Raw genomic sequence first — 22,332 nt, forward strand, 5'->3', positions numbered from 1 at the left:
TATTTGGCTGCATATGTGAGAGAGGGATTGTGGTCTGCAACTCACCCACCACCTTGAGTACAGCAGCTGTATTTATTATACTGGGGGAATGTCTGTGAGTATGGGGATTGCCTTCTCTTGGACAGCACACAGATAAGCAGAAGGAAGTGAATGATGCTACTGCTCCCTAATTTCTGACACAGGAAGCTGGGAAGTTGCCCCCAAACAGCCAACAGCTCTCTGAGGTGCAGCACCATCTTTTGGTGGGCTTCAGGAGTGAAGCCCGTCTATACCATCATACAAATACATGACGGTATAGACGGAGTGAAGGATTTTAAAGATATTTCTAAATATCCAGTATGTCTGCTCTGGAGGATTAGTTTAGATCAGGAATTCTTTTTTTTAACCCCGAAAGTGGTTCTGATTTTGGAGTTGGCATCTCATACAAAATAAATTCATAAAGGCAAAAAGTTGACTACCCATGTTAAATTCAGGCATCTGTCCACTGGAATTTGCCAGGGGTCACACAGAGTCATGCAGCTGGAGAGGACTCCGGAGGTCATCTAGCCCAACCTCCTGCTCAAAGCAGGGCCAGTTAGATCAGCTCTGTGGAGCTGCAAAATGAGTAGTTCAGAAAGGAGTCATGCATCCGACTGCACTTACTCACCAGTTACTCCTCTATCCCCCTTGGGTCCGATAGGTCCCAAATCACCTGGAAATCCTACTGTGCCCATAAAGCCGATGACACCTTGTTCACCCTTACGACCTTTAATGCAAAATGACAGGTGGCATTAGTGCATTTCAACACAGATCAAGTGAGTGCAAAAGTCCTGTTACTAAAGCAGCTGTAGCATAGGAGGTTCCCCTGCCCCCGGCCAAGATCAGCGTTTCCCATCCTCACCTTTTGGTCCAGGGTACCCAGGAACGCCAGGTCTCCCTGCTGATCCAGGATCACCTCTACTTCCTTTTGGGCCAATTTGTCCACTCACACCTGTTTGTCCACTTTCTCCTTTGCTTCCTGGTGGAGCCGGTATTCCAGGCTGCCCCTGTAGTCCTGGATAGCCTGTTTAGAGCACATAGAGGTTGTAATCTGTTTATACTTAAGACGTGAGCACAAGGGAAAATAACAGTACTATCTAATTGTATCCCATCAGGGTTTATTTCCTTAATTTAAGCAGGGAGCTAATGCTTAGCTCCCCAATAGACTTATTCAGCACTCCCGCTCCTGCTCTCAGGCTGGCACACATTTCTGCTGCTGTGGCAGAGGAATTGGAACATGAAGCTCCCACAAGGCACAGCATCATCTCAAGCAAGATTTCAGCAGAAGTGGGATGCCTGCTGAGATACAGCCTTCAATGAGCTATTCCTTCCCCAGCAAATGCCCCACTTCACTGGTGCCTCCCTGCTTCATCCTAAATTCTCCAAGTAACTAGAGAGAAATCAGAGAGCAGCAAATACCTGACTCAGTGCCAGGTGGTAAATAAGCCAAGGACTTACTGTTCCATGTATCTTAGTGCTTCAGCTGAACATCTGGATACAAATAACTACTTCATGCTGTCTTGGGAATTATGGGAACAGCTTCTTTTTCCAGAATTACATATTGCCTGAAGCTAAACCTGGCAGGTTTCTCTTCAGTTACCTCTGCTGCCTAAGAAGACATTTGGACCTTGTTTCTGAGGAGAGAAGGACTTACTAACTAGGGTTTTCAGTGGGGCATCTCTCGTGCTCCCTGTTGAAGTTGGATCACGTGGATGTGAATGCAAGATGCGTGTGGCAAAGTAGGAGCAAGCCATGCCTGTCTCACCATTCTGGCTGGGAGATGGTGTTCCTGTTCCCACTCTCCTGACTGCTTCTATTTTTATTTTTTAATCCAATGGCTGCCTGGGGAGTGGGAATCAGTATGCAGAGTTAGGCCAACTAATGTTCTCTTTCCATTTGGAAACCTAGGTATTTTGTTGGTTTTCAGCTGGTTTGCCTGTTGTAAGTTTTTGCTGAGTTTACATAAAAATTTCCATGCATCACATAAAGATGATAGTGGGACACCTGCAACTTGTGCTACAAGCTCTTCATTCACAGTGGCACTACAGTGTGAAATGATTGTGCAGTCCAATAAGCAGCCGGTATATCAGCCTCTAAATGTAGAGAGACACAGAGTGGCTCTTTCATATGCGTGAGGGAGGCAGGCTCAAAGCATGGAGTTTTAGAGAGAAGAGCTAATGCTTTCCAATGTAACTTAGTTTGCATGGTAATTTCACATAGGAAAATTTTGTAAATGATTAAGAAAATATCGCGTAGACTTGCAAGTCTGCCACAGACCTCAGATTTTAAAGTAGTAAATTAGCATAATGCTTCTGAAAGTTGTTAAGAGAATTCTGGATGATTAAATCTGTTATTTGCATGAAAATCAAACCCTTCCATCAGGACAACCTGGAGGAACTGCCTTTTGCTTTCAAGAGGTCTGTCCCTGTTATCTTATGTACCATTAGTTCTGTCCAACAATTATTCATGCACTTTAGTGTTGCTTTTAATAGCGATATTTTACTGAATCAAGACAGAAATAACAATGACTGCTGTTGCTAACTCAGTACTTAATCTTCTATTGTTGTCTGAGGGCACAACCTTGTACTTAGTCTTTTATTGTTGTCTGAGGGGAACAAGGCATGAATTACCTGGCACTCCGTCTAGACCTGGGGAGCCTTTATCACCAGGATATCCTGATATATTTGAAATCCCGGGAGGCCCTGGAAATCCTTCCTGCCCAGGAATCCCAAAGGGTCCTTGGACTCCTGAAAGGAAGAGAAGAAATAATCAGTACTGCAAGGAAAATGCACAATTTTAATTATAAGGACTCACCTTAGACTAAGTATAAAGAATGGGATTTTCAAAATGGAAAGCACCTGCAGTTCCCACTGATTTTTGTTTTATTTTTTCAGATGATGTTGTGGAGGTTTTTCTTAAAAGAACCAAATACTAGTTCTGTGCCAAAGCTCTCTGGATAGCTAATTACATCTCACTGTGTGGAATGCTATAATCTTGTGTCTGCCAGGTAAAAGATTATTTCAAGATAGGAAGTACTCAAAATATCCTAGGTATATTGAAGCAGACAAGAAAGCAGCTTTGTTCTTCTGTGTCCTGCGGAGTCAGGGGTCACAGACACTTAGGGTTTTTTTGGGGTCAGTTAAAACCAAAGTTTGAACCCACAAAGTTCTCTATAGATGAAAAGTGTTAAATGGCCAAAAATCTGGCCCAACAATGACGGATTATTCTTTTAAGTAGATTCAAGTTGTCAGGAAGCCACAAAACTCCTTTTGTTTATTCATTTAAAAAAAATAAATAATATTTAATTCTGACAAACAAACATGAATGAGATAAGTGAAATAGCTGTTTCTTCCAGGGCTTGATAATAAATCTCTGAATGGGTTTGAGATGGCACACCATGTTAATAACAACAAAGCGTAACACAAAAGAATAGGAATGAGTCATTGAACCAAGAAGGCAAAGGCAGTAAGGTTTTGTATCTATGCCAGCCCTTAATCCTTTCAGAGCCAAAATGTTGGAAAACTTTTTTAAAAACCCCTGTAATTAGTTGATTCATCCGTAACATCAGTCTGGTGGCTCCCCAATGGAAGAACTGGTGGTGAACCATGCTGAGATGAGCGCAGCCCGCTACAACAAGGTGGGTTTGAGCGGGAAGGCTGTGCGGGTACATTGCACGAGGGGTGATGGTACGAGTAAAGCACTGTGCATGGGAATAGAGCCCAGGAGGGATCAGCGGGACAATCACACATCGATGGACAGTGAGGCTTTCAGAAGAAAGGTAAACACTGACGGATTTGCAACAAAAAGAGAGAAAGAAAAGCCATAGCATTTGTGTAACTGGAGCCCCATTAAAAACATTTTGTGAGCTGATGGCTGAGAGTAGGCTCTGGCATTTGCAGTGTGCTGAGCTCAGTGGGTGCTACAAGATGCTGCTACCGTGGGGAAGGACCCAGGCTGCCCTGGAAGGGCTGGCTTGTCCAGCATTGGGCAATACACATAGCTGTTTCTGAGCAAGGGCTGGCTGAGCTGCAGCACTAACTCCAAACAGTGACCTTCCCCACATCAGGAGCTCTCCTACACAACTGTCTACACTATACTGCCTTTTGTGACATCTCTAACACCCACAGCTGAAACAAATAATAATTAGATCCTATTCTCCGGAATACAAACCTGGAACACCTCTGTCTCCCTTCTGACCCGGAGATCCTCGGCTGCCTTCCACTCTGCTCGGCTCTCCCGCTTCCCCTTTGTCACCCGCTGCACCTGGGAAACCTGCAGAGCCGTAGCCATCCGGACCTGTTGTGGAGTTGTTCAAAATTAAGATGAAAGCTGAAATGTTTCCGCATGTAACAATGTATCAGCATGCTAACGTACACGTATAGAGCATGTGGATTTACTAAATACGAGTCTGTAATGGCTGATTGAAAAAATGGCTCATAATGGGAAAAAAAGGCCTTGAGGCTTTAATTTTATAAGAGGAAAGAAATTATGACTTGAAGTTGTGTTCTAATCCATCTGTGTGGCGTGTATGAAGTTGTTTGCCAGAGCCCACAGTAACGAAGCAAATTCCACGTTGGGCTTTGGATGACACAGTTAAGAAAGTCACATTGCAAAGATCTCACCGACCAAACTTGCAGCCAACACAATGTTGTGCCTATGAACAGGCAGAATAAAAGTCTCACTTACCTGGTGATCCTGGTAAGCCCTTAGTGCCTGGTAAACCATGCAGTCCACTGATTCCTCTTAAGCCAGGCAAGCCTGTTTTAAAATTACATTCATGATTATCATACTAGTTTCTATGAGTCTGTATATTTTCCTAGGCAAAAATTTCAAATGCTTGAATAAATACTATTCTGTGTTAAAATCTTGTGTATTATATGCAAATTAATTCATTACAATAAGCTTATTATGAAATACACCACACCATGGTTTTGTGATTGACAAATTTTGTTATTATCCAATAAACTCACTACGAGATTTTTTTTTAAGTATCTCTGATCCGTCTGGTAGCATGCCATTAGTTCCAGTCTTGCTGCCACAATTTTGTTAATAACCATTTAGTTTTCCGAAATCCTCAAACCAAGACAATTATGGCATAATTGTAGGCTCTAAATGATGAGCTTCTATAATGAAACTCTCTTCAGGAGAAAGTCACTCTGTGAAATTTAAAAAAAACCAACAAAACCCTTACAAAATGTCTAATAGCCGCCGCTGCTGATGTTACAGGTAAAATTTATCCCATCTATTTGTACCTGTCAAAGTGTTAAGTGCGATATTAAAGCTAGACAGGTATCTCTAATCAATGGCCAGAGCTCTGGAGGACAATTCAACCTTCACAAAAATAAATGTCTGTCTCTCTTCACTGTCTATAAAGGCGGCCTTCATAACCGTATTAGCTCAGATTTGATGCAGATTCAGATAGATGAATCTTACTAAAAGCAGGGCAATTTCTGGTTGTACAGTAGAAAAAAATCTGCTTACTTAGTATATTAAGGAATTAGGTGGCAACCAATGAGATTCTGCATCCTGTGATACAAACAAACAGCTTTATTTTAAACTATCACCTGTATTTTGATAGCAGAATTCTGTCTGAGCCATAAATCATTTATCCTTAAAACCAGACATTGGATCAGTTCGCAGTTTTTGATGATGATGTAGGACAAGTATATTGTTTGCTATCTAATGCCACATTATAATATTCTAATACTGTATATCACTACTCTTGCTGCATTTTAAATAATTTTTTGTTTTTTCTTCCCAGCTGTCACGAAAAAATGAAAATGTTTCCTGAAAACTGCTTTCCTGATTGAGGGAGGTCATCAGCAGTTAAAGTGAGCTCAGTAGACACCAGTCCTTCAGAAGCCATAAATCAGAAAGCAACCGTGTGGGTCTTTGTTAATGCACCTGGACTTTACGAGGAATAAACGATTACTAGAGGGAGCTCTGCTACTCTGAACTGCAAAAAGCCCCCTTTCGTCTTCTTCACCCCAAAGGAACAATAGCAAGTGCTCACACTGAAATGACTGAATAGCTGAAGCTGTATGAATACCTGCTTGTCCTGGTAAGCCAGGCCAGCCGGGAGTTCCCTTTTCACCTTGAAATCCAGGGGTTCCGGGGCTTCCTTGCTGCCCTGGGGCGCCAACCAGTCCTGGCAAACCTGCGTGACAATGATGAGTCATTGCTCATGAGCGTCCTTAAAACTAGTAGCCCAAAACATGGACTTGTGCTACCTTCATTCTCCCAGGTAGCAAAATGAAGGCTTTCCCCTCCTAATGTCATTGTATGACACTGCACCGCTCATCCAAGTGGAAGAAAACAAAAGAGAGCAAAGGTAGGAGAGGCAAGGTATAACAGAACAATTCATTACAAACTTCAGGTTTCTGGCAACCTCAGAAATACAGTGGGGTCCTCCTATTAAAATGATAGTTTTACTTCTATTGCCAGTTACAATAAGTAATTTCATTTATGTGCACCTCAGTTTCCCCGTCTGCCGCATCTGTTTCGCCTTTCCGACTGGAAAGCTGATCGGACAAGGACTGTTTCCCAGTGAGGTACCTACCGAAACTGCTCCAGTCTTGGCTGGAGTTTCTAAGCCCTATAATTATATGAGAAATGTGGAGGAACTGTTCTGAAAGAGCATTTTCATGATCCTCCTGCAATAAGACATGATCTTAAGCCCCGAGTTTATGATCCAGCCAGAGCTGAACCTGACTTTGGTTCCCCAGTACTCTTGTACAGTCGGCCGATGAGCCTGGCTGAAAGGCTCCTGAGTATCTGGGTCCTGGGGGATATTGACTTCATTTATGGCAGAAAAGAGCACTGAAAAGCACCTCCTTGTAGTATTGAGACAGCATTAGAATACCTGAGTACGCCAGCAATACAACACTTTGAGTGGACACGTGATCGCTATAAAAAAGGTAAAACTGGTATGAAGCAGAGTCAGGCTTTTGAAATTTCCTCTTAGTGAGTTCTACCATGAGTTCCACATCCTTTTCACTGCTCTTTACCAACTTACAGAATGATCACCATATTAAAAAACTTAATGACTTTCTTTCAAGGGAAAAGAGATTTTTTTCTTTCTCTTCTTAAACAAGTTTTATTCTTTGGAGCGTTGAAAAGAATATTTTACCTTCCTGTCCCAGAGAGCCAGGAACACCCTGTGTGCCCTTGAGGCCTTCAATGCCAATGAAACCAGGATCACCGCCTTCGCCTTTTTGTCCTGCACCTCCTCTTGTGCCTGGAAAACCACAAAGCCAGTATATTCTTTTAATAATCTCTATACGACCCTAAGCTAACAAACATAATGTGAAGTTGGCTACTGAATGGGTCTTGCCACATAAAGGCATTCTTATAGTCAGGGTGCTTGCATAATCTGGGAGAATGGATAGTCGTCTACAGCATGCTGGCCAAACCATCATTAAATTTGTTTTTAAAAGTACTCCCCAAATTATGTGCAATATGACACTGATGTTCAAGTGTGCTGCATGTGCAGGGAAATTTTAATACATTACCCAACCGACCCAATCCAAAATCGACCTGACTCTGCTATCCCATCTTCCATAATCATGGCCTGATATTGCTCCTTTTGTCATCAATGGCAAAAAATTATATAGAAATGTTTACTGGAGTTGCATGTGATTGATGTTTACTGCTATAACTGTACTTTCAGTTGAAGAGGTAAACGTAGCGCATACTCATTTCAATAAAGAAAAGATGAACCTCTTCAGGAGCTGTCATGAGAGCACAGGTTCAACAGCCATCAAAAGCCCATGGTAAGCTCCCCCTCCCTTCCTCTGTGGACTTTAGTATGTGAAAAGTAATACATCCAGAGCAACTGTGAAATTAATACCTGTTAAGCCTGGCACACCAACTTCCCCTTTAAGGCCTGGCATTCCTGGTAAGTTTATAGTATCTCCCCGCTCACCTATTTCAAGGAAAAATGAACACATGAGCGGTAAGGCTTTAATTTAAACAGTATTTCCTGTTGTTTCAAAGGAACTGCAACTTCTGAGGCAAAACTCAGTAATCACTATCTTTCTAGAATAAAAGAGGAGTAAGTTAAAGAAAGAAAACCATAAAGTCTCCAGAACAGCCACCCTCCCTGCCATGGATGGATTTATCCATGGACAGTACATGTTGCATGAAATTAACAGTATTAACCTTTTCACAGCCTCCCACATCTACAATATCATTCTGTAAGACTGTACGAAGACTCTTTAGGACTGAAGACCCCCTAAGACTCTTCAGAACTTAATGTTGAGCATTTGATGGGCAATGAATACAAAGAGCGCTCAGATGAGAGAACAAACTCACCTATTTCACCATGTGAGCCAGCAGTACCAAAATGGCCTGAAATTCCTGGAGTACCCTTTTCTCCCTATCATATGATTGAAAACAGGTATCAGTTAATGAGGATGAGGATTTATTCAACCTTCCAAGCAGCACAGTTTGGAAATGTTGAAAAAAGGCTATTAAATTTACCATTTTTGAGTTTCCATAGTATTTTATAGAGTCATTTGGCTGAAATCAGTTAAACCAAACCAGTACAAACGAAGGGACAAGTTATGTTTGCAAAGACTTAAGTTTGAAATTGAGAACATCCTGTTACACATATATGGTAGAGAGTCCTGCAGTCCTTGGTTACGAAGAAGTCCTATTGAAATCTAAGGGCAAAGCTACCTGAGAAAGCAACAGAGTTTTTGGCTCTCTTAAATAAATGGTGTCAGTGAGTCTACTGTCAGGCCTTTTGTAAGAGTTTATTTCTTCCAGTGTAACTTATTTTGCAGCCAAAGTGAATGACGGTGGATTACCCTCTAGGAGCTGAGATTCTTAGATTCTTTTACTGTTAGATTAGTGACAGTGAGTAATTTTTGGCAGTGGTACCATCAGTCCTGGGAGAAAGGGAAGAGTAAGCCCAGCGTTGAGAATAACTTTTACCAACAGCTACAGCAACAGGACCAAGGACCTAGAAGGAACTGTCTGGGTCCTCGTCGGAAAAAAGCTGGTGCATGAAATTTGGACATCTCCCAATGAGAAAAGAAAGGAATCTGCTTAATGAACGTTGGAGAGATCAAGCAAAAACATTTGATCTATTTATTCAATTTTTATTGCATTTTTATCTTTGCACTGTAGCTGTTCAGCACAATTTCAAGGGGTGAATGCCACTCCCTAGAGAAGCTTAATGCCAGCACAAGGACACCCTTATTCCCTCACGGGCATGAACTCACCCTGCCTCCTGTGCTGCCAGGGAAGCCTCTGATGCCAGGAGAGCCGGCTGGACCAGGATACCCTTTCAGACCTGTCAGCCCTTTCGTGCCGATGTCCCCTTTCACACCGGCCACGTAGCTGGGATGCCCGGGGGACCCTGGAGTTCCTGTTTTTCCGGGAACGCCTGGCATTCCCTTGCTACCTGCAGGCGGGGAAGAAGAAAAATAAAGAAGACCTAAACTATTAAAGCTGGGAAGGCTGACACGCAGTTGCTTGTGTGCAAGAAGTTTTCCTGCTAGTGGCCTTCTCAAAACATGGCACCATGATGCGCTAGTACAAAAAGGCAGCACACACACGCGACATAACCCCGCAAAGCTTTCCTCAGGGGTGGCTCTGTGAAACGCAGACGGGAGCTCAGCTTTCGCTGTCAAGAGATTTTGCTGGGGGGGGGCTGCAGCGCAGTGGTACGATGAGCAGGGAATATTTAGTATGGTAACTGAGAAAAGACACCAATCGATAGTCCTGAATGTGCTTGCTTTGTTTTGCTGTGACCACTGACCTTTTAAGCCAAAGAATCCCTTTGTGCCCCTTTCTCCAACATCTCCTTTTTCACCTTTAACTTCCATCATCATGCTGGGCTTGAGCTTTGGGGGTTCTCCTGGGGGGCCTTGATCCCCACGGTCACCTAAAGGGTAAAAAACCCAACCATGTTACAAAAAGCTAGTCAGCAGCACTGTGTTGGAAAAAGTGAACAGAAGAGTGAATTTAGCAAAAAGGGGTTAATAGATAATCTTGCGCAAGCTATGGAAAATCCACTTGCATAAAAAGTTACCTGTGTCACTACAACGTGTCAGCAGAACAGTCAAGTGTAAGAAAACATGAAAACTGAGTTAAACTTTTGTACATACAGCCCTGGGGAGCTGGACCCAGACTCCTCTGTGATAGATAATTTACCTCTCAGCAGATCAGTTAGGTATCATGTGTTTATAAAAAACCAAAAAGCACACTGGAGAAAGCACAGAAAAGTAGGTTAGTTCCAGTGAAAGGGAAACTCTCAGTCAAAAAGCCTTGGGCGAAAGAAAGTGTTTGGATTTGTTACCAGTTATTTTGTTCCTTTTCTTGATTTGAAGGTTAGTGGTGACATCAATAAATAATATCCTGAAGGACGGACCCAAATAGACTGTATGACTGTCATTAGTTCTTTGTGGGATGCAGAGAGCCACCCAGACTTGTCTCCTATGATCGTGCACCATCTTATACTTCTTCACCAAGACGTATATTTGCACTTTTCATCGCGGGGGCTGTTTTCACACTTGCCTTTTGCTCAGGCCTCCCCTGAATTACTGGGAGCACTGTTTTGCAACCTCTGAATTGCAGACCGTTTTTTCTTAAGTACCTATCTCAGGGTCCCTAGAAAGAACATTTTGGCCCTGTGGTAAAGCGTGTATTTAAAGATGATTGTATGCAAAGAAAAGAGGACTGAGTTACAGTTTTCACCGATGATGATATCAACTGACACGTTTCTGACTTTTAACTACTTAATTGCCTAGTTTTCTGCATATTTCAGTGCCTTTACAGTGCAACTGGAGCAAAATCTGAATCTTTCCCCCCAAACACCTTACACTTCCTGGGAAAAGGCTCTGTTGAGTTCTGCACATGCCCGGAGGTGCCACTGTCTGAGCTCAGCTGAATAATGAGATGTCTGTCTCCAACCTTAAACGTGTAAAGGTTCACAAAGAAGTAACCTTTCCCTGAGCCTAAAATCCAGGCCTCTCGGCCAGAGGCCCATGTGTGAAATAGGTGGAGGAATGTCTGAGCTAAATTTACCATGTGAAAAATGTGTCTTCTTTGTCTTTGTGTCCCTGTAAAATAGTTCTCCAGACGTGAAAAGCAAACACACTAGTACCACCCATAAGCAAATACCTTTAAATCCATGTGTGCCCTGTGAGCCTTTATCGCCCCGAGCCCCGAAGAGGCCAAATTCTCCTTTGATCCCCTTGATGCCTGGTCTTCCTTTTAGGCCTGTCATGCCTTTGAAACCATCAATGCCAGGTGAACCTCTTGAGCCTTTAAAGAAAGAAGGGGAAGAGAACTGTTACCTCACTCAGATTTCTGCAAACTAAGTAAATGTGAACCAGCAATGCATGACTAAAATGGTATGAAAACTTCAGTGCAGCAGTACCTATTTTTGGGTGCCTTGGTGCCTAGGCAATCTGCAGCTCTAGATCAGGCACCCAAGCTCTCTGAGAGGTAAAGAAGAGCGGGGGTACACTGAACTGCCTCAACTGGCCAAGAGGAGGTGTTGTGGAGATGACCAGAACTTAGTGTCTTCTTCTGAAAGATCATTTCAACCCCTTTCCTACAGATAAGCTGGAGAAAGGTACCTAGTTCCACGCAAGGTTTTTAGTCAGCCCATTCTTCTACATGTAGAGATACAAATCATGGGTCTAGGACCGGCTGGCCCTTTCTCACCAAAAATTCCCGTACTCCTCTTTTCTAAACAAGAGGATGCTGTTTTACACGGGTCATGCTAACAAATAGATCTTCATTTCTCTCAAATGAGAGCTGATCAGTACTCCAGAGCTGTCCTAGGAAAAAAGTCCTATCTTTCCAACTGATTAAATTGCAACACGCATTTTTAGGCATGCACCCCCCTCTTTGTGTTTAACTTGGCTTCACATGGCATTGAATCCTGTTGAAACTCCCTGTGTGATGTAGACAACTTGCATTATACATAGCGTTTTTGCGGCTGGCAAGTGAGAATCTCACCTTCTTTATACGTAAGATTAGTATCCTGGTAAAAGCCAACATCGAGGTCTTGTGTCTGGCATAAGAAAGACACAACTGCCAGCTTTAAAAAACTTTAAAGCAAAGGTTTGGGGAAACATCTCTTTAATTTCACTGAGAGCCAGTGGGACTGGGACAAGGGAAAGACTTTTGGAGAGAGAAAAGAGTAAATACTGTATATTGTTTAAAAGGAGAAATAAAACAGCCATTGCCCTTCTAAATAGGGCTGCATGTCACAAGCCAGCATTTTGCCAAGCACAACACGGGGAAAACAGACAGTGACTTTGGAATATATTAGGCATATGACCCTAATTCTTCTGTTTTAAACAGAGGTAGCCCAGCAGAGAACGTGTCCTGTTCATCTCAGCACATAACAGCTTTAAGCAACATTACTTTTTTCAAAGCATCTGTCCAGAGCTCACCTTTATCTCCTGGAAAGCCACCCATTCCGCTTATGCCAGGGGGACCAGTCACACCAGGTATACCTTGTAATCCAGGGTAACCTGTTTCACCTTTGTCACCAGCCAGACCTTTCAGGCCCACGGGGCCAGGAAAACCTTGCTCACCATCTTCTCCCCTAGCACCAGGTGGACCTGCCATGTGAACAGGGAGATTAAAAAGCGTTTGGACATACATGATGATTTCATACAAGGTAGCTCAAGAGGGAGAAAACTGCTATCCTACCAGCTTCATGCTGAGGGGGGGAAATTAGGATTTTTTTCAGCAAAGAACTGCAGAAACGATTATAAAGACAAAGCAGCTCATCAATGCAAACCAGTCTCACTACCAGCTTGGTTCTGTACCCACTCCCAACAGGACCTTCCCCTCCTTTTTAATTTAAGAATTAAGCCCCTTTTCCATAAGACTACTCCCATTTGGTAGCTCCCTTCTCCCAGTCTGCCACCAGCAAGCTCTGACCTGGCTTGGTAGGTGGCTATAGAAAGAAAAGCGGACCATCATCACCCCTACTTCCCACCTGTGATACCAGCACAATTTGCAATCACAGCGTCTGCACTATCACTGTCGTTTCCCTGGCTGGGAATTAAAGTGTGGCATGTGCCACAACCCCAAGCTTAACTTTCCCCTGTGGAAACTATACAGTTGCCCTGCCACAGAGGACTGGCAGGAGAAGTGACACAGGACAGCAATACTTCCTCACCAACAGGTCCTTGAGAGCCAGGCCCGCCACCTGGCCCAGGGTTTCCTGGTGGCCCTGGGAATCCACGCGTTCCTGGTGTTCCTGGCAATCCCATCAAACCAGGGAGACCTTGCGGCCCTGGATCTCCTTTGGGTCCTGGCAAACCTGGGTTACCATCTGCTCCTAAAATACCATAGACATGCATTAGTGAGTGTAAATATCTAGAGAGCTGATTATTACATATCACTTCTGTGTATGCACTAGTCTTTCAGGGTATGTTTTTCCTCTGAAAATTCAGTGAGAACAGGAAAAGCAAATTAAAAGACTGCTCATTAGTTTTAAAATAATTGACATTACCAGTACTGATCTCAATATTTGCATCGGAAAAGTTGACTGGCTCTTTCAAATGAATGGAACAATTTGGCACCAGGCAGATATAGATGGAGCAGGTCTCTTCCACTTTTAACCCCAATAATTCTGTAATTCCTGATCTCTCTCCTGATCACATACATCTTTGTAAGAATTGAATCAAGCAGCTGACTGAACCACTGAAATAATGCTCTGTATCTTTTCTAAAATGTGATAGGCAGGAATGGGAACATTTAAGGCAGACGGTGGGTTCTGGTTTTGTGTTATTTTTCAGAAATTTTCAAGTAAGGTCGTTACAAGGCATTGTTGTAAGATTCATACAAATTCCTAAGCAAAAAGGCCCTGATTCTACAAGACTTAGTGCACTGGGTGAAAATTTACATCTCTATGATGTAAGAGCAAAGGGTGTCAAGATTCAAAAGGTAGTGATGCCTGCTTTGCATTCAGATTGGAGAAGCAGCAGCGTACAAGACCTCAAAAGTATACGGCACTTAAAATCCAGGCCAAGTGGATCTGCTTCTCTTTATTCTCTTTATAGCTCGAGAAGTGGGCCTGTGTGAACCTCATGAGGTTCAACAAGGCCAAGTGCAAGGTCCTGCACCTGGGTCGGGGCAACCCCAACCCCGGTAATCAATACAGGCTGGGGGCTGAAGGAATTGAGAGCAGCCCTGCCGACAAGGACTTGGGAGTACTGGTGGGTGAAAAGCTGGACATGAGCCAGCAATGTGCGCTCACAGCCCAGAAGGCCAACCGTATCCTGGGCTGCATCAAAAGAAGCGTGGCCAGCAGGTCGAGGGAGGTGATTCTGCCCCTCTACTCTGCTCTGGTGAGACCCCACCTGGAGTACTGCGTCCAGCTCTGGAGCCCTCAGCTTAAGAAAGACACGGACCTGTTGGAGCGGGTCCAGAAGAGGGCCACAAAAATGATCAGAGGGATGGAACACCTCTTCTATGAGGACAGGCTGAGAGAGTTGGGCTTGTTCAGCCTAGAGAAGAGAAGGCTTCGGGGAGACCTTATTGCAGCCCATCAGTACTTAAAGGGGGCTTATAAGAAAGATGGCGGCAAACTTTTTAGCAGGGCCTGTTGCGCCAGGACAAGGGGGAATGGCTTTAAACTAAAAGGGGGTAGATTTAGACTAGCTATAAGGAAGAAATTTTTTACGCTGAGGGTGGTGAAACACTGGCAGAGGTTGCCCAGAGAGGTGGTGGATGCCCCATCCCTGGAAACATTCAAGGTGAGGTTGGACGGGGCTCTGAGCAACCTGATCTAGTTGAAGCTGTCCCTGCCCACGGCAGGGGGGTTGGACTAGATGACCTTTAGAGGTCCCTTCCAACCCAAACTATTCTATGATTCTATGATTCTATTCAGGTTTTACATCAGCATAGGTCCATTGGCTTGACTGTTGTTAAGTGTGCTTTATAACTGAGATCACATAAGGTGAGTTTTCTCAACAGAATACAGGCTTTAGCTCTCTATTCTGAGGGTCTAGTAGTTTAAGTGGCATAGATGATATAAAGCAATCACTAGCCACTTCATATGAAACTAAAAAAAAAAATGACTCACAAAAATTCACATAATTTTTTTGGAGCCATTCTGCCAGAACTGTAAAATAAATCAAGAACAGACAAACTAGTAATGCTTTTTCTTTTCAGTGTACTTATTTTTTGTTATTATTGAAAATTTAGTTCTACAGAAATGCTTAGAAAGAATGTACAAGGTCACACAATTTTTTTTTTCCATTTCAATCCATGTTTTACCTTGAATTTCTTCCCCTCTTCAGAGGTGTCAGTGATGCTTTCTGCCTTTTCTCAAACTTGCCAAGTGCCACAGAACTGCCTTCATCTCTTTCCTTCACTCTGGGGCTCTACTGAATGTGAAACCAGCTCTCCTCACTTCAAATAACTCACATAAGACGATGCTCTTCTTTTTTTTTTTTTTATTTGTATTGAAAAATCATGAGAAGAGTCTCCAAAACAGGTTCCTGTGATATACCTCCTTGCTTTGAGCTAGTCACACAATTAACTACTCCTTTCTCACTTCCACAACAGGGCAAGGGGGTAATCAGCAGTCCTAAATTTAACTGTGTGTCCAAATGCTAGTGAAACTGTGTAGCAGGGGATGCTTAATTCCCACATGTGCTTTTGAAAGTCCTCCACAGAATTCAGAGAGCGACAAAGTCAGATTTTGTGGAGAAACTATGGTTTTCTCTGTTTTCTATAGGGAGTTTAGTGTGTTTTTTAAGCTCTGTGAAATAATGAAATAAAATGAACACCCTGAAGTTATGAAGAAGTATATAATGTTATCTTTTTCTTGTTCCTGAGTGCCCAAAGACTGACCAGGTAAAATGGCTTATTAACATTTACTAAACTCTATGTCCTCTTAGTTAAAATTTACAAATGCTGCACTAGTGCAATGTGCTATTCTGCAAAGCCATGTATTATCCAAACAACTTCTGGCATGGGAAACAACCTCAGTATTATGCAGTATGTAAGTGAAAAGTCAGGATAGTAACTACATCACCATTCCCTTAACTACAGTGGGAAAAATTAACAGTACATCCGAACACAACAAAGATGAGCAAAATCTGGTTCTCTGGTATCCTATTGTAGCTGATTTCATGTAGTGCAATGTGAAGGAGTGCTGGTCATAAGCAATGGATCTCCAGAAAGTGTTTGGAGGAGCCAGGCATATTGGTAACAGTTGAAGTAGACGGGGAAGGGATGGAAGATCATCAGGCACTGGGATTTGATGCTGGGGTCCTCAGTACCTCCAACGCGTCCTAACATGGTCTCTTACTACTCTCATGTCTCTATAATTTGGCTACATTTATATCACACTCTTACTCAAACATTTCTTTATTTGAAGTAGCTGTTACCTCTAGTTCCTGGTATTCCTTGATCTCCTGGAGTGCCTTTCAACCCTGGGAAACCAGGGAGCCCGACATCCCCTCGGGAACCTGCTGCTGCTCCTAAAACGTCACCAGGAAAGCCCTTCAGTCCTGCCGCTCCCGGAGCACCAGATTTTCCTGTAAGGCCTGGGTGTCCCTGCAGTCCAGGTAGACCATTCGGGCCCCTGTCTCCCCTGGGCCCAGTAAAACCTATAAATAAAACATGGACTAGGCATCACAGGATTCACTACAAATGGAGTTCAAATCCTAGATACACCGTCATAACGCCTTTTATATTATTGTAATTTCCCCTAGTTCTTAGCAGAAACCTGTAGAATCAAACAAAGTGTTAGATAAATGTTTTTAAACCATGTAGCATTTATAAGAACGTTTGACCAAATGTGGAAATCGGCAGAACTTACAGGTGACCCCTCAGGATACCTAGTGCCTGGGTGATAAAACATCCATAGCTCCAAGCACAGCTACTTCTGTGCAACTATTTTGACACAGCTATTGCAGCATTTTATAAACGTCTTATTCTGTAAGGGCAAAAAACCAGTTCCTGTACACAAAAACCTGGTTTGATGCAGCAGGGGTAAGACATTTCAGGGAGTCAAATTTGAAAAGATAAATGAGGAGTGAATGCATATTGGTAAACTGGGAAGACCTGGGGGGGTTGCCCAGATGGGTCATTGCTGTTGCTGTTCCCCACACATCTCAAGGGCCCAATGCCAATCGCTTCACGCTGTTGATGAAGGAACGCCACCGTTCCTGTCCTCCACGCTGTAGGTGAATGACTGGGAGGGCACAGGCCCCTGTTACCAAAAATGACACGGGAAAGGCTTCTTGTGGACTGGGAAACTGGACCTGGACTGGAAGTTAAGTCCAAGCACTGGTGAAAGACAGTATGGAAGACTGCAGAAAATTGGTCTGAGTGCTGACCACCCTGTGGCCTGGGAGCCATATGGTGTGGGAGCCCTAATTTAGCATTTAGAGCACTTTGCAGAGCTTAGCAGAAATACAAGTTCATGGTCCTGCCCTACGCTGCACAGAGCCATGTTTTATGATGCATCCCTTGCCTGTTGACCAGGACATGCATCAGCTCTTCTTTTGCTTTCTCTTTTGCTACTACAGATGCTGTAGATGAGCCTAGACAATACTTTCAGGTCATGTGCTGCCTTAGGGTGAAGCAGCACCTGGGCACTGGATTTGGGAAAGTTTGCAGCACTTCGGTATCTATGAGGATTTAGGACTTGGAAGACAGATGGAAAGAATTTCTAAAGAGCTCCTAAATTAAGTTGCATCAATGGCTTCTGAATTGTGCTACAGAAAAAACTCAGTGCCCGTTTCTCTGACCAAATTAACCTGGTCAACCACAGGGAAGTGGTAGTTTCTGGCAGTAACTCTTGCTGGACTGACTGATGATCCGTGATCATACCCACTGCAGCTTATATATGTGTGCAGAGGCACTATTTTAGGCTCATCTGACTTACTATCTACGAACAGATCAACTATACATGCAATTAATTGATGTGTCTTGAACATCCTGGAACCTCTGGAGAGATACAGAAGCCCTGGGATTTAATCTGTACCTATTACAGGCTAGCATGAAATATGACAGGCACTGAACACCTGCAAACACTGTTTGGAAACACAGCTGCCTATGGGAAGGGTGAGTAGCTAGTACTCTGCCTTTGATATGTCCAGTATAATTTATACTAATGCTGGAAGGAGTTAAATACAAATACTAATACTAGTATTTTCTTCCTTTCTGCATCATTATTCTGAGTATATTCCATTTGGAATCTGAAATATCTTGTTATTGAATTCCTTTATTTCTATGTGAACTTCATGAATTTTTACTGTCACATTTATCATTTTGCACTATAAAGCAGATTTTAAAAGGTTGGCATCTATGTTACTTTTCATCATTATAGAAGTTGCAGGAAATCCTTTTGGATTTGAAAAGTAGCAGTTTTGTATAATGTTGTTTGAACGTGGAAGGGAAGATAAGTGAAAATGTATCTGGAATCAAGTTTTTGTGTTTCAGTGACTGTAGTAAAGAGGTCAAAAGTATATAAAGAACAAATAATTATTTCAAGATACCTGGAGGACCTGGGAATCCTTCCCGACCTGGATCACCTCGTGTACCATTTAGCCCTGGGTATCCCACTGGACCTGGATCACCTGGGAATCCTCTTGCACCTTTTGCACCTAAATTATAGAAAAGAAAGTAAGAAAGTGTGATCTGAACAAACAAAACAGAAATATGCATATAATGTAAGAAAAGGTAGTGGTAAATATCATCATGATGTGTTTCCGGATGCAAAGATGAAGCTTTTTTTTTTTAAATTTAATGGGACTATACTGTAGCTCTTTAGCAGTATTCAAGATCCCAAGACATGGACCAAAAATCTAGGCTAAGTGCTCTTACAAACATGGATTAACCTGACTTAAAGACTAATGATATGGAGACTACTAGGGTGAAAATAATTAGTCTCACAGACTTTTGGAGACTTTTAATATTTTGTAAATTAAGGCTTTTAGCTTAAGGTCAAAAGGCAACGTCAAAGAATAATGCTCAACAGAAATGGGCACAGATGAGATGCTGTAGGAGGAACAAATTTTTCCCTTCCCTGCTAAACTGATCACAGAACAAGAGCAGACTGGTTTAGATAACCACGAAACAGAAATGTAAGGCTGAAGGTTAGATCTAATCATCCTAGAAACTGAATACAAATTAACTAGCCTACTTACTATATTTGTAACAGTACAGGTCTATAGCTTCGGTAGTAAAAGAAGGGCTGCGCCCTGAAAAAGTGTTCCTCTGGCACTGAACTCATCTTCATACCGAGTTATCTCCTGACAGGTAAAATGAGACCTCGCTTCCTTGTGATTTAGTATTTGACATTTGGGTAACGGCAAATATTACTGTTTCTTAACATCTCAAAACCTGCAAGCATTTCGTAGGATTCTTTTGTTAAGTTTATAAAATTATATTATTTATTTATTTTTTTCCCATGCAATAGTTTTATTACATGAGTCTCATTAATTCACTGTATTCCAAGATCAAGATTTTTTGTTATAATTCTTTGAAAATAATTCCTGTGGAATGCTTTGTTTCCCTACCCTCCCCAGCTCCTCGAACTCTTTAAGTTCCCAGCACAGGCTTGAAGGTCAACAACATGCTTTAGCATTTTAAGTGTTGTTGCTTAGCATCACCGTGAATTACAGCTAATTTATTTATTACGCTGAAAGCAAATTTCTCCACCTCTAACTATGACAAACCAAGGAAAATATCACTGGAATTTTGATGCTTTTTTCCACTTTAGTTTTCTGAATTTCCATTATTTAACCATGATTTTTTGCAGTTTTAGCTGTTGTTTGTGAAGGCGAGAAGGAAACCTTTAAAAAGACCACAGATAAGGTGCACATAAACAGCCAATGCAGTGTGAATAGCATTTTCCCAGTGCTGTACAGGACGATTGTTCTCTCCCTTATATGAACAATAACTTCTCAGAAAGCAATTAAAGGAAATATCCTAGGCTTTCAGGTCTCAATGAAAAATTCTAATGTGCCTCTTACCCAAATAGCATCTTGGTCTTGTTTCCCATCTGTAATAACTGACTTCCATTCATTCTGTTCAGTATTGCACTAATTAAAAAGCCGTGTTAGAGAAAGAAGGCGGCAGATGGAGAATGCAACCACCGCTTACCACGTATTTCAGTAACTCATTATGCGATGTTAGCTGGTGTTAACATGTTGTGCCAAACAGTGATAAGAAAAAGTTTTTATTTTTGACCAATGTTTAGCTTGCAAGCACTTTAGCTGTATGTTTGAAACGGAAAACAACTTAAACATTTTATTCAACAGCGACCACGTAGGTCTTGAGACTATTGAATAACCAGGATGTAACTTAGGGTGGGCTGTGTATGTTGCCAGGAATTTCAAAGGAACACAAGGACATGAGGGTGTGAGGCTATAAAGGTGACTCCTTGCTTGATACCCTGGGTGCCACCAGCACCTAGGACACTGAGAGACTTGATTTTCTATAGCAGAGCTCCATTCTGGCTGAAAAGAAGGTGGAAAATCTTGTGGACAAAACCACATCACTCTAAGCAGACAATAAAAATAGTGTAAAGGAGGTGTCGGTGCTTTCGTGTCAATCCAGATAACATGGGTAGGAATGATGCTCCAGGAAACTACATTGACACAGCTATGGCAACAAGAAGCCACGGAAAGTTGTAAAATGTGTCCTGTTCCTCACAGGTTTCCAGCTCCAGAACAGCTTCAGGTTGAAAGGCAGCTACGAACAGTTCTGCACTGGGCTCAGCAAGGGGCCTTTTCCAGTTTTGGGAGGGAAGGGATGCAAAACAAATCTTAAAATTACTAAAACATACAAGCTGACAGAGAAAGATTTGTTAAAGAGCTAACCAAGAGTACAAAATGTAAACCACAGGAAAACAGTGTCACTGTTACAGCAGTCTTACAGCTAGGAGTTAAATCTGACTGTGTTCGCTGAAAGAAAAAACTTCAAGTTCATGTGAATGAAAGAATAAACAAATCATCATACTCAGAAAAAAAATTACAGAAATAGCAAAGAAAACAACCTTCAGAAGCATCGATCCTAACAACAAACTAAGGCATTAGGACTAAGGAAACATAGGTCAGAGAGACACATCATCTTTCAACAGAGATAAAATGTTCCCTTTTAAGATCCATTAGTCTGTGATATATCAATCCATCAATCCATGCATGCCATAATAAACCTTGTGCTGGGGGAAAAAAAGCTTCACCTTAAAATGTATAGTCCAGATCTCTGACCTTGGCTAAAGCACAGGGGGCACAGGAACGGGTGCATCAAGAATTTTACATTTTCCAGACTCTGAAGGACGCAGTTATGGTTTTTGTCAGTACCTTTACCAGCTGGCGATGAGAAGGATTTACTGAAAAACAGCTTTATGGCTTAGGCTGGGAGTACGTAAGCTTATAGGAACTACCAGTGCTGGTCAGGTTCCCTTTTCAAGGTCAATTGTTATGACCACTGAGCACACTTTGTCCATGTTTCTTTCAATTCCATCTCACCCAGTCCTGTAGACCCTGTCCCCACCTCCTCTTCCTCTTCCTTTTGGAAAGAGGTGGGGAACCGTCAGTGCTGGGAAGGCCCAGGATCACCAGATGGTCCCTCTGGGCTACGGTGGACCAGCTCTGCAAGGAAGGTGTGCGTGGCTACGGACAGTGCAACTGCATTGCGTCGGACAACCTGGCCCATTACACCAAGCTCCGGTAAAGACTTTAGGCTCACACTTGCTGAAGGCGCTCTTTATATCACACAAGGAGGAATAGTAAGAAGGATCTGCCACAGTCCTCCACTGCAACCTTTTATCACCCTGCTCTCAGAGGACAGGCTTTTCCTTGTGAGGTGTCCAGTCAGCTCTGAGAGACCTCGGTATACTCTCTACCAATAAACTTGTAGACTCTCTCTGTATATTCTCACTTACTTGCACGTGGAGAATAGCAAATGGGCTGTCCTTTCTGTCCTCTGTTTCATGGCTGACACTCATTAGCAAAGGCAGAATTAGCTCAGGAACAGTGCAGCCACCTGGGCTGCACGCTGCTTAGATCTCTCTGCTGGCTTCAAGTTAACGCTGTCCTCCATTGTAATTTCTAAAACTCACTGCCTGCTAAGGCTCAACTTTAATCGATCTGGCAAGATCTCCCTCAAAACGTAGTGTATGTGGGTAACAAAGGTGAAGGCAAAACGTTACCTGTGGTTCCTGGCAGTCCTGGCTTGCCTTGGGATCCCTTTGGTGGCCTCACACAGCCCGCGCCTGCAAACAAAGAGGGTTAGTTGCACCGTACATGCTCATATGCTACCTCTCATCAGCTCTGCGCCTGCAGTTGAGACAACATCATTAAAGCAGGT

At 42.7% G+C, this 22,332-nt stretch overlaps 1 protein-coding gene across 2 annotated transcripts in view; it reads right to left on the minus strand.

Moving 5' to 3' along the window:
• COL4A2 (collagen type IV alpha 2 chain) overlaps window positions 1-22,332 on the minus strand; it is a 154,394-nt gene that overhangs the window by 7,154 nt on the left and 124,908 nt on the right. For both annotated transcript variants that reach the window (XM_076361099.1, XM_076361091.1), the window contains exons 27-43: window positions 22,175-22,237; window positions 18,513-18,620; window positions 16,395-16,616; window positions 13,172-13,333; window positions 12,435-12,605; window positions 11,149-11,292; window positions 9,785-9,910; window positions 9,246-9,427; window positions 8,332-8,395; window positions 7,868-7,942; window positions 7,148-7,255; window positions 6,068-6,175; window positions 4,705-4,776; window positions 4,189-4,314; window positions 2,649-2,765; window positions 881-1,042; window positions 647-745 (exon numbers count right to left, since the gene is read on the minus strand). In XM_076361099.1, the coding sequence (XP_076217214.1) occupies window positions 647-745; window positions 881-1,042; window positions 2,649-2,765; window positions 4,189-4,314; window positions 4,705-4,776; window positions 6,068-6,175; window positions 7,148-7,255; window positions 7,868-7,942; window positions 8,332-8,395; window positions 9,246-9,427; window positions 9,785-9,910; window positions 11,149-11,292; window positions 12,435-12,605; window positions 13,172-13,333; window positions 16,395-16,616; window positions 18,513-18,620; window positions 22,175-22,237 (2,109 nt within the window). The remainder of the gene's footprint in view (window positions 1-646; window positions 746-880; window positions 1,043-2,648; window positions 2,766-4,188; window positions 4,315-4,704; window positions 4,777-6,067; window positions 6,176-7,147; window positions 7,256-7,867; window positions 7,943-8,331; window positions 8,396-9,245; window positions 9,428-9,784; window positions 9,911-11,148; window positions 11,293-12,434; window positions 12,606-13,171; window positions 13,334-16,394; window positions 16,617-18,512; window positions 18,621-22,174; window positions 22,238-22,332) is intronic.

The sequence above is a fragment of the Aptenodytes patagonicus genome, chromosome 1, assembly GCF_965638725.1.
Source record: "Aptenodytes patagonicus chromosome 1, bAptPat1.pri.cur, whole genome shotgun sequence".
Taxonomy (NCBI): domain Eukaryota; kingdom Metazoa; phylum Chordata; class Aves; order Sphenisciformes; family Spheniscidae; genus Aptenodytes; species Aptenodytes patagonicus.